Source organism: Gopherus evgoodei, chromosome 2 (assembly GCF_007399415.2).
Source record: "Gopherus evgoodei ecotype Sinaloan lineage chromosome 2, rGopEvg1_v1.p, whole genome shotgun sequence".
In the NCBI taxonomy this organism is placed as follows: Eukaryota; Metazoa; Chordata; order Testudines; family Testudinidae; genus Gopherus; species Gopherus evgoodei.
The window spans coordinates 641,895-654,735 of NC_044323.1; the positions used below are offsets into that span (position 1 = coordinate 641,895).

Below are 12,841 nucleotides of genomic sequence, written 5' to 3' on the forward strand. Positions count from 1 at the left end.
ACAAGAGTTTTGAAGGACATCAGATATGAAATTACAGAATTATTAACTGTGATATGTAACCTATTGCTTAAATCATCTTCTGTACCCGATGACTGGAGAATAGCTAATGTGACACCAATTTTTAAAAAAGACTCCAGTGGCGATCCTGGCAATTACAGACCAATAAGCCTAACTCCAGTACCAGGCAGACTGGTTGAAACTATAGTGTGAATTGTAGGGGAAGAGTCAACACAGCTTTTTTAAAAGAAAATCATGCCTCACCAATGTATTAGAATTCTTTGAGTGGGTCAACAGCCATGTGGACAAGGGTGATCTACTGGATATAGTGTACTTGGAATTTCAGAAAGCCTTTGACGAGGTCCCTCACCAAAAGCTCTTATGCAAAATAGGCAGTCATGGGATTAGAGGGAAGGTGCTCTCATGGATCAGTAACTGGTTAAAAGATAGGAAACAAAGGGCAGGAATAAATGGTCAGTTTTCAAAGTGAAGAAATGTAAAGAGCAGGGTCCCCCAAGGATCTGTACTGGGACCAGTGCTGTTCAACATATTCATTAATAATCTGGAAAAAGGGGTAAACAACCAGGTGGCAAAGTTTGCAGATAATACAAAATTACTCAAGAGAGTTAAGTCCAAAACTAACTGTGAAGCGTTACAAAGGGACCTCACAAAACTGGGTGACTGAGCAACAAAATGGCAGATGAAATTCAAAGTTGATAAATGCAAAGTAATGCACATGGGAAAACATAATCCCAACTATACATATAAAATGATGGGGTCTAAATTAGCTGAAATCACTCAAGAAAGAGATTTGGAGCATCATGGATAGTTCTCGAAAACATCTTCTCTACGTGCAGTGTCAGTCAAAACAGCTATCAGAATATTAGGAACCATTAGATGATAAAACAGAAAATATCATAATGCCATTATATCCATCGATGACATCCACATCTTGAATACAGGGAGAACTTCTGCTTACCCCATCTCATAAAAGACATATTAGAACTGGAAAAGGTACAGAGAAGGGAAACAAAAATGATTGGGGTATGGAAAAGCTTCTGTATAAGGAGAAAATAAAAAGACTGGGGCTGTTCAGTTTAGAAACAAGACAACTAAGGGGGGATATGAGAGAGGTCTATAAAATCACGACTGGTGTGGAGAAAGTACATAAGGACGCGTTATTTACCCCTTCACGTAACACAAAAACCAGACGCCTTCCAATTGAATTAACAGGCAGCAGGTTTAAAACAAACAAAAGGAAGTATCAGAGAGGTAGCCGTGTTAGTCTGGATCTGTAAAATCAGCAAAGAGTCCTGTGGCATTTTATAGACTAACAGATTATAGACTAACAGCACACAGTCAACCAGTGGAACTCATTGCCAGGGAATGTTATGAAGGTCAAAAGTAGAACTGGATTCAAAAAATAATTAGATAAGTTCATGGAGGATAGGTCCATCAATGGCTTTTAGTGAAGATGGTCAGGGAGACAATCCCATGCTCTAGGTGTCCCTACATCTCCGACTGACAGAAACTGGGACTAGACAACAGTGGATGGATCACTAGATTATTACCTGGTCTGTTCTTTCCCTCTGAAGCATCTGGCACCAGTACCACTGCTGGAAGACAAGCTACTGGGCTAGATTGGTTCATTGGTCTGACCCACTATGACAACCATAGTTGTTCCACAAATTCAACAGAAACCTACTACTTAAGACTGGCCATAGTGGGTCAAGTATCAGCAGTAGCCATGTTAGTCTGTATCCACGAAAACAACGAGGTGTCTGGTGGCACCTTAAAGACTAACAGATTTATTTGGGCATAAGCCTTCATGGGTAAAAAGCCCATTTCTTCAGACTAGGTTCTTCAGTTGCATCTGAAGAAGTGGGTTTTTTAGCCACAAAAGTTTATGCCCAAATAAATCTGTTAGTCTTTAAGGTGCCACCAGACTCCTCGTTGTTTTCGTGGATACAGACTAACATGGCTACTGCTGATACTCGACCCACTATGGCCAGTCTTAAGTAGTAGGTTTCTGTTGAATTTGTGGAACAACATGGAATTATTTTGGGGTCAAAACAGCACTTGTAAATTCTCACAAATGTTTAGCAAATGTTGCTTATCTTGTACTTCAAAGGAACCAAGAATAAATTTGGGGCCAAATCATGAGCTTCAAGGGGAACAGCAGGTGCTCAGCAACCCTTAGTACTTGTCCCCTTGCTGGAGATGTGGTTTTACTTTTCAAAACAATCCTGGCGCATTTTCAACTCAATTCTCTTTGCCTGACAAACACAAACCTCTTCCACACGTGACTGCTCCCACTGACAATGGGATGCAGCGTAAGGATTTCTCATGTGAGTAAGAGATGCACGATCTAGCACGTGTTGAGTTTAATACGATTAACAAAAACATGGCTTAGACAGAGAATCAAAATGTAATCACAGTACTAAATATAACTTATATGACATTAGTCTGTACCCCCCTCCCAGAGGGCTATGCAACCATTTTTGGTACACATGGAAACAATACTTTAAAATTCTATATAACACCAACATGGAGTGGCTTTACCACACTCCCAGAAAACAGTCTATTCCTCTGGGGAATAGTCTCCCAGGAAAGGGCTGGGAGCGCTGTTGCTTGGGAGGCTGGAGCCAAGACTGCACAAAGGCCTAGGTATGGGAATGGACAATATGATTGTATTGTTCTTTCCCATTTCCATGATCCAAATTTGCCTGGTGGTTTATTTTTCCTGTATGAGTTCCAACCACTTTTGCCAGACTTGTGCTTTCTTCTTTTAAATTGGCATTTAATTTCAAAAGCAGTTACAGCTGCTTCCCGGAAACCAATGGCTGACTAGCTCCTGGCGCAGAACACCCCACCAGTAACAGGTCAAGGCCCCAGGTCTGCACCTGTGTGATGCGCCAGGTGAATTCAGTGGGGCTCTGTGCCAGACCCACGCACGCCCACGTTAGTGGGGCTCTGCACAGGCACCTACAGAGGATCAGGCCTAGAACAAAAACCATCTCAAATGAACCCCAAGGGGGAACTTTGAGATATGAAAAAACCCCACACGGAAAACTATGAAAAACGACTATTCCGAGGCCGGATGTAACGCAGCCCATCTAGTGCCACGGACCCGCAGGCAGCGTGTCCCGCTGGAGAGGGCTGGGCCGGGGCGAGGAGGGGGAAGCTGAAATGGGCCAGGCTGGGGGATCGCGGGGGGCAGGGCCGGGGCAGGAGGGTTTTATACTCGCTGGTCACCCCACGCTGGGCTGAGCCGGGGCCTCGCTGGCTTCCTGGGCCGGCCCGCGGCACCCCCGGGTTTACCCTCGGGCCGGTATCAGTGAGAATCAGCCCCCGCCCCGGGGCTCGGCCGGGGGGTTTCCCGGCCCCTACCTGGGCAGCGGCCCGCTCGGCCATGGCCCTTTGTCCCGGCCCGGGGAGCGCCGCTGCCAGCGAACCCGAACCGAGCTCCGCTCCCGCTCCGGGCTGGGCAGAGTCCCGGCGCCGCCTCGCCACGGGCCGGCCCCGCTGCCGGGCGGAGCAGAGCGAGCGCAGCCGGGAGGGAGGCAGGGAGGGAGCCGCGGCCTGGCTGCGGGGCCGGGAGCGGCGGGGCGGCAGCGGCCCCTGGCGGCCGGGGGGTCGCAGAGCCGGGGGAGGGTCTCCCAGCCTCGCTGCCCCGTGATCCCCCCGCTCCCCTCAGCGGGCCCCCGGCCCCGGCTCACCTGCATCTCGCCTTCCCCAGCGGCTGCCCCCGGGGCTGGGCCTCCTGCCCTTAGGCCTCATCCCCAGCCCGGACAGGGCCCCCGCCTGTACCAGCCCTCCCCAGCAGGCCTTGGCCCCCGCCGGGAAACCCGCACCCCCTTTGGGAAGGGGGGCAACAGGACGGGGCTTGCTGCTGGGGGGGGCAGCATAGCGGGGACCCCCCTGTCCCTGCTCGCCCCCGGGGGCGGGGGGGGCAGCACAGCGGGGATCCCCCTGTCCCTGCTCGCCCCCGGGGGCGGGGGGGGGCAGCATAGCGGGGATCCCCCTGTCCCTGCTCGCCCCCGGGGGCGGGGGGACAGCATAGCGGGGATCCCCCTGTCCCTGCTCGCCCCCGGGGGCGGGCAGCATAGCGGGGATCCCCCTGTCCCTGCTCGCCCCCGGGGGCGGGGGGGCAGCATAGCGGGGATCCCCCTGTCCCTGCTCGCCCCCTTTCCAGGGAATCACTCCCCCCACCAGGGCCGGCTTTGGGAGGCACAGGGCCCAATTCGAATACCCGGCAGCGTCCGGTTCTTCGGCGGCACTTTGGCTTCAGGTCCTTGACTCGCTTCGGTCTTCCGCGGCACCAAAGACCCGGAGCAAGTGAAGGACCTGCTGCCAAATGCCACCAAAGGCCCGGACCGCCGCCAGGTGAGTAAAAATTAACAAGGGAGCTGCTCTTCTTTAGGGCGCCGGGCCTTGTAAGCACGAGGCCCAATTCGGGGGAATTGGCCTAAAGCCGGCCCTGCTCCCCACCCTGATGCGTGCATCGTGTGCCACTGCCAGGCTCATCTGAGAGACTCCGGGGGCAACAGCTGGCCACAGCAGAATTGCAGGGAGCTTCCCCTCATAAGCATCGCATCATAGAAATGGGGGGCTGGAAGGCACCACAAGAAATCATCAAGTCCAGCCCCCTGGGCTGTGGCAGGACCAAGTAACCTAGACCAAGGAGTCCCAAACTTCATTGCACCGTGACCCCCTTCTGACAACAATTTCTACACAACCCCAGGAGGGTCACCAGGCAGCAGGAATCAGGCATTGGCAAGTCTATAAACACCAGCCCTGGTGACCCCATTAAAATAGAGTCCTGACCCACAGTTTAAGAACCACTGGCCTAGACCATCCGTCAGGTGTTTGTCCAACTTGTTTTTAAAAGCTTCCAATAATGGAGACTCCACGACTTCCCTTGGGAGCCTATTCCCCAGCTTAACTAACCTTAGCCCTAGAAAGCTTTTCCTGAATACCTACCCTAAATCTCCCTTGCTGAAGATTAAGTCCATTGTGTCTTGTCCTACCTTCAGTGGACAGGGAGAACAATTGATCCCCATCCTCTTATCTAACAGCCCTTAAGGTAGACTGTTACCAGGTCTGCCCTTGGTCTTCTTTTCTCAAGACTAAACATGCCCTTTCCACATAGGTCAGGTTTTATAAACCTTTTATCATTTTTGTTGCTCTCCTCTGGACTCTTTCCCATTTGTCCAGCTCTTTCCTAAATTGTGGCACCCAGAATTGGACACAGTACTCCAGGTGGGACCTCCCCTGTGCCGAGTAGAGCAGGACAATTACCTCCCATTTCTGATGTGACACTCCTGTTAATACTCCCCAGAATCATATTAGCCTTTTTTGCAGATGAATCACATTGATGAGCCATATTCAGTTTGTGATCCACCATAACCCCCAGAACCTTTTCAGCAGCACTACCGCCCAGCCAGTTAGTCCCCATTATGTGGTTGTGCATTTTATTTTTTCTTCCTAAGTGTAGAACTTTACACTTCTCTTTATTGAATTTCATCTTGTTGAATTCAGACCAGTTCTCCAATTTGTCAAGGTCATTTTGAAATTTAAACCTGTCCCCCAAGGTGCTTGCATCCTTTCCCAGCTCAGTGTCATCTCAAATTTTATAAGCATACTCTCCACTCTATCATCCAAGTAATGAAAATATTGAATAGTACTGGACCCAGGCTTGAGTCCTGTGCGACCTCCCTAGATACACCCTCCCAATATGACAGAAAACCATTGGTAACTGCTCTTTGAGTACAGTATTTCAACCAGTTTTGCACCCCCCTTATACTCATTTCATCATTCTAGACCAATTTCCCTAGTTTGCATATGAGAATGTCATGTGGGACTGTGTCAAAAGCCTTACTGAAATCAAGGTATATCACATCCACTGCTCCCCATCCACTAGATCAGTATCCCTGTCAAAGAAGGAAATTAAGCTGGTTTGGCATGATTTGTTTGTGACAAGGCCATACTAACTATTCCTTATAACCAACCCTATTGTCCTCTGGATGCTTCTAAATTCATTAACCATTTGCTCAAGTATCTTTCCAGGTACTGAAGTTCAGCTGAGTGGTCTATAATTCCCTGGGTCCTCCTTGTTCCCCTTTATAAAGAGAGATACTGTGTCTGCCCTTCTCCAGTATTTTGGACCTTTCCCGTCCTCCAGTTCTCAAAGATAATTGCTACAGTTCTAAGATTGCTTCAGCTAGTTCCTTAAGTACCCTAGACTGAATTTCATCAGGCCCTGCTGATTTGAATATATCTAACTTATCTAAATATTTTTAACCTGTTCTTTCCCTATTTTGGCTTGTATTCCTTCCTCCTCGTTAATATTGTGTTTACTGAGGGACCATCTCCACTCATTGATATATTTTGCTTTCCACAACCAAATCCCTGTACAACTTTTCATGAGTGATGTACGTGAGTGTTCAGCTTCTAATATCTAAACTGTTTTGCTAAATCTATTCACATAAATTGGGGTTATTGTTGATTATGCACTCTATGTATCAGATGTCTTTTAAAAACAAACTTTGTATTTGTGGCTGATCTAAGCACTATGCCCAGCTGTATAGACCCTTTTCCCAACCTCTGTATTATATACTTTTTTTAACATTAGCTTTAAAGTTTTTAAATCCGGTCACCATTAATCTTTTTAGTGAAGACTGAAGCACAATAGACATTAAGCGCCTCAGCTTTCTTGATTTCATCAGTTATTGATTAGCTCTCCTTTCCCACTAAGCAGAGAACCTACATTTTCTTTCCTCTTTCTCCTAATGTATTTAAAAAAACATTTTTATTGCCATTTTTGTTCCTTGCCAGGTGTGCCTTTAGCCTTTCTGATTTTGTCCCTACAGACTTGTACTGTTTTATACTCTTCCTTGTCAATTTAACCATGTTTCCACTTTTTGTAGGATCCTTTTCTGATTTTCAGGTCCTTGAAGAGGACTATTTTTACTATTCTTCCTATCTTCACTTTGCAACAGAATAGTCTGCAGTTGTGCCTTTAATATTGTCTCCTTGAGGAACCGCCAGCTCTCCTGAACTCCTTTTTCCCTTTGATTTTCTTCCCCTGATAACACTGGTCTACAATTTTTGAGAAGTCGTCTGCTTCAGAGATAAAATGTGATATTTATTATGTATTTTGATGTGCTGAATTCAAATATGACAATTAAAACAACTGATTGGCTACTGTTTCTAAGATATTTAAGTTTTTACATTTTATGTCTATGTATATTGTGTAGATAGTAGAGTTTTAATCATAAATTGTAAACCTAGGTCTTTTCATGTGTTTATGGTTGCTTTACATGATAATATTTCACCTGTCCTGTTTATGTAACACTTTAAAAATCAGCAAGCATTGATGGGCTCCATTTGCCCTGATTGCCTGCCAGGAGATTCCACTGCTGTAGTCTGGAGCCCAACAGCTCTGCCTTACTCTTGGGTAGTTCCAAATCCCTGACAAGGTCATTCAGTTCACCTTGTGTTATGAGGTGTGGTTCAGAGGAGGAGGATGGGAGAAAATGTGCGTCCTGTGACATTGATGGTTCAGGACCAGAAGTTTCATCCTCTTCCTCCTCCTCGTCTGACTCAAGTGAGAATGATTCTGATGCATCAGGAACCGGCAGTCCTTCTCCGTGGGGTACTGGGCGTATAGCTGATGGAATGTTTGGATAATGCACAGTCCACTTTTTCTTCTTTGACACACCTTTCCCAACTGGAGGCACCATGCAGAAGTAACAATTGCTGGTATGATCTGTTGGCTCTCTCCAAATCATTGGCACTGCAAAAGGCATAGATTTCCTTTTCCTGTTCAACCACTGGCGAAGATTTGTTGCACAAGTGTTGCAGCATATGTGTGGGGTCCACCTCTTGTCCTGATCTCCAATTTTGCAGCCAAAATAAAGGCGATAGGCTTTCTTAACCATAGTGGTTATACTGCGCTTTTGTGATGCAAAAGTCACTTCACCACAAACATAGCAGAAGTTATCTGCACTGTTCACACAAGTACGAGGCATCTCTGCTCACTTTGGCTAAACAGAAATGTGTCCCTTTGCAAAATCAAACACTGACAAATAAGAGAGCACAACACTGTATGATTTCTAGAGCTGATATAGGGCAATTTGTTCAGCAGAGTGATGTAAGCTTTGTTATGATTGCATCATCCATGACTTCTAGGAATACCATGATGCAATTCATATCATGTATGATGCAATACCAGCTTCAGATTGCATCATTCATTGTTTTGCCTAAAAAGCAAGTACTGTCCAAACCCAGTCATAGATTTATTCATAGATCCAGTCAAAGATGTATTTTAGTCATTTCTGGTTTAAATTGAGATCCCTTCCCTTTATAACTCACTTATCCTCCGCCATTCCCAAGTCAAGAGTCGTATATACTGACCCAATAGCATATCTTGAAAACTAGAGCCAATCAACAATTTTAAGCATCATTTTTGTTCTCAGTGATCCAGAATTAGTAAAGTTGGACTACATTTATTTCAGAAGCATTTTGGCTGTAGAGCAGTGTAACTTACCTACCAGTTCTCTGAGTTTGATGAAGTCTCTTTTTTTAAAGCATATAAATAGCAACCCAGTATCATAGCTCTGCTGCCATCAGTTGCCACACTTGGTGGAAGGGCATCCTCCACCACATTGTTTGTTATTCTGAGTCACTGCATCACATCTAAAATTGTACTGTAAACTCTTCAGGGCAGGAGCCTTCTTTACATTCGTTCTGTGAAGTGTCTAGTACACTTTTATGCTGTTTAAATAACAAAGCTGTACTGTACAGAGTAATTTGCAAAAGGAGAAGAGAAACTGAGGTGCAAATAATTAAGTGACTTGGCTACAATAACTCTCCAAGCCAGTAGCTGAGGCAGGAGTAGAACCCAGGTCCCTGGAATCCCACTGAGACACTGCCTTCATGGAAACATAGAATTGAATCCTAGAATATTAAGGTTGGAAGGGACCTCAGGAGGTATCTAGTCCAACCTCAACTAAATCATCTCAGTCAGGGTTTTGTCAAGCCTGACCTTAAAAACCTCTAAGGAAGGAGATTCCACTACCTCCCTAGGTAACCCATTCCAGTATTTCACCACCCTCCTAGTGAAAAAGTTTTTTCTAATATCCAACCTAGACCTCTCCCACTGCAACTTGAGACCATTGCTCCTTGTTCTGTCATCTGCCACCACTGAGAACAGCCGAGCTCCATCCTCTTTGGAACCCCCTTTCAGGTAGTTGAAAGCAGCTATCAAATCCCCCCTCGTTCTTCTCTTCTGCAGACTAAATAATTCCAGTTCCCTCAACCTCTCCTTATGCATCGTGTGCTCCAGCCTCCTAATCATTTTTGTTACCCTCCGCTGGACTCTCTCCAATTTTTCCACATCCGTCTTGTATTGTGGGGCCCAAAACTGGACACAGTACTCCAGATGAGGCCTCACCAATGTCGAATAGAGAGGAATGATCACGTCCCTCGGTCTGCTGGCAATGCTCCTACTTATAGAGCCCAAAATGCCATTAGCCTTCTTGGCAACAAGGGCACACTGTTGACTCATATCCAGCTTCTCGTCCACTGTAAGCCGTAGGTCCTTTTAGGCAGAACTGCTGCCTAGCCACTTGGTCCCTAGTCTGTAGCAGTGCATGGGATTCTTCCGTCCTAAGTGCAGGACTCTGCACTTGTCCTTGTTGAACCTCATTGTTGTCAGATGCTTACCGGTGTGGTGCTCTGCTCTGTTCAATGTTGGTATCACTCGGCTGCATGCGCGTGTTCCCTCTGTGTGCTGCCCCAACTCTGCAGATAGCTGACACAACAGACCCAAAGAGAACCCCCTAATGACAACAGAGTCTAGTAAGGTACGAAGACACGTCGGCCAGGTTTATTGCCGTATTGGACACAATAGTAGTTCCCTGTAGATTTTTACTCTAGCTCAGGACATGCTACGAGAAAGTGCCCTTTGGCAATGGACTCGGCTCAGTCAGTGGCAGGACTTTCCACTGCCCCCTCGGCTGGACAAAGACACCGCCCCAGGGATGCATTCTTATACACAGGCACAAACAAGTTACACATCACTCCTGACGTATGAGGTGCAACCTCTCTACGTAGCAAGGTGCCGCCTCTCACCTTGTACATGTTGGTTCGAACAAAACAACTCTCCATCATGTTACCCTTTTGGCCCTGTCACTGGGATGGGTCAGCCTGTTCCTTGTTATCTGTGTGGAATGTGCCAGTATGTGAATGTTCTGATCTCTAGTGTTCAGTACCTTTTAGGTACGTATCTTCTTGCAGCATCAGCCCTTTCCTTGCCAGCTTCTGTGAGCAGGGCCTGCCTCTGGCTCACAGCTTCACTTTGCTTTATGTTAGCAAAGTCTTGACCATTACTTTAGTTCAGGCCTTAGGCCTCATACCGGGCCTCTGATACCAAGGTTTATATCTTAGGGCCTCCTCTTACTACACTCATCAGATTTCTTTTCGCCCAATCTTCTAATTTGTCTAGGTCGCTCTGTATACTATCCCTACCCTCCAGCATATTTACCACTCCTCTGACTTTAGTGTCATCAGCAAACTTGCTGATCGTGCAATCCACACCATCCTCCAGATCATTAATGAAGACATTGAACAAAACTGGTCCCAGGACCGACCCTTGGGGCACTCCACTTGACACCAGCTGCAACTAGACATGGAGTCATTGATCACTACCTATTGAGCTAGACTATCTTGCCAGCTTTCTAGCCACCTTATAGTCCATTCATCCAGCCCATACCACTTTAACTTGCTGGCAAGAATACTGTGGGAGACTGTATCAGAAGCTTCCCTCTTGTTAGTTGGAGGGTTGGACAACTGCTTCTCAGCCACAAGATCCCTTGTGTTATAGGTTTGGGCAAGACATTTGTTTAAAGGTCCACCTTTCTAAGTGTTCTAAAATTAACATGCTTAGTCAGATTGCTTTGAAATTTGGCGTAACTCAGGAGGGTGCAGTCTACAAGGGATGAGCCTATTAAGAGGCCTATATCCCCATCTTTGTAAACTGCCTGTAGAGAAGTTTTTATTTGGTTGGGTTTTTTTGTATGCTGGGCAATGGATGGGTAGGCAAAACTTTCAAAACAAGCTAACTATTTTTTAAAGGTGGGATAGTATATCTTTTAAACAGAATGAGCATCCTCCTCTTTGGTTAAGACAAAACCAAACTGTCTTATTTGTGAGCGGTGGGTAGGAGGAGGAGGCTGTGCTACAGCTTACAGTTTTAAAGGTGCTGCAGAGTGAAGAGTTTTATAAAAGGGCAGGGAAATTAATTCTTTGGGGCCACTTCAATGTGATGACAAAGAAAATAGGGAAAAAGTAATTGTTTTGCAGCTAGCTCTGTAAAGTATTGCTCCAGAAGTAAAGATATTGATGTGTTTTGATTATATTACAGGGCTTTGTATCAGTGAAAAAAATATGTTTGGGCTTGAAGTTTTACACCAGTGCTACTGCACAGTGCAGCCAATAGCTTTGTTCACCCATCATTCCTTTAGGTTTCATGTTTAGTCACTCTGCTCTTCGTTTAGGGTCCGGTGTGTGTCTTGAGGTACTAATGAACAAAGGTTCTTTTTGCCTTTCAGGTAATTCTATAAATAATCACTCAGGCTGCAAAGAGAAGGAATGGGTTATTATGGTAAAAGGGGCGTTATTCAGCAGAAATGACCAGTCTTGCAGTTTTGCCCCAGGATGTATACTCACAACTCCTGATGCCTTTGTAAATGTTATTTATTTACTATTTCTGTCCCCCTGTGCAAAGTGATTAGAAAAACTGGAAAAACAAAAGGGATAATATAATATGTCATGAGGCTGGGGAGAATTTTTGTATGACACGTGGTTCCCCCAGGCTAAAGCAGGGCAGCTACAAAGACAGGTATAAAACTGTTTAACAAAATTAAGTTTCTAAACATTTACCAAAATGTTCCTACAACACTCCTAAGAATCCAGACCAACTCTCATCCTTCAGCTCTGTTTGTGTGTGTTATCTTTAAAAGTCTAAGTGTTCAATGATTTTTAATTTCTTTTTTGTATTTTGCTAAATGTCTAATAAGTGAATAGTGTTAAATAGTTACTGCTAAAGTATTTAAGATAGATTGAATGTTAAGAACATTTTATTTTTATCTACTACCTCTGAAATACCAAATATAGGTTTCTCTAATATTCCATTGCTGGTTTTATTTTATTTATTAAATCTATGTTAATAATTTTAATTAAATGTGCATTCCATACCTTAAATTCTGAAAGAGTTCCTGGGTTACCATAACAAAAAGGGAACAGTTTGTGGGAAAAAAGACGTCAAAAGTGTTACAAACTCTTTTTACATTAAACATTTACAGTGTTACTTTATACATAAGTAGTTTAAATTAGACTTGCATTTTATCTTATACCGGGGTGTATTACCCAATTTTACAGAATTAGAGTTCCTTGACGTTAGGTTATGTGTGGGCTTTCCAGCAAATAATACTGAAAAATAAATATGTGTGCGCGCACGCACGCACACATGTGAGAGAGAGAGAGAGAGAGAGACACACACACATCTATAAAATAAAACTAATTTGAATTTATGCTTCAGTTTATAAAATAATATGCAGTTTGGTTTGAATGTATGTTTAATTGCTCTGGGAAGGAAGAGGGAGGGGTAGCTGTTGGTGTTGTGTGTACATGTGTGTGTTTGTGAGTTACAGGGAGGGGACAGTATTATTATCTCTGATAAAAAGTGTAATAAACTTTTACATAAAATAGTTTAAACTAGGTCTGCATTTTGCCTACTTGGAGTGTATTAAACAATCTTACACCACCAGATTTCTTTTAA

At 45.0% G+C, this 12,841-nt stretch overlaps 1 protein-coding gene across 4 annotated transcripts in view; it reads right to left on the reverse strand.

Moving 5' to 3' along the window:
• The window catches only part of LOC115645272 (zinc finger protein 777-like), a 46,962-nt gene that overhangs the window by 28,324 nt on the left and 5,797 nt on the right, over positions 1–12,841 (reverse strand). The window contains exon 1 of one of the 4 annotated variants that reach the window (XM_030549655.1): positions 3,388–3,484. The exons of the other annotated variants lie outside the window; for them this stretch is intronic. Coding sequence (XP_030405515.1) covers positions 3,388–3,411 — 24 coding nt within the window. The 5' untranslated portion in view covers positions 3,412–3,484. Of the gene's footprint in view, positions 1–3,387; positions 3,485–12,841 lie in introns of those variants that run through there. 4 annotated transcript variants of the gene reach the window in all.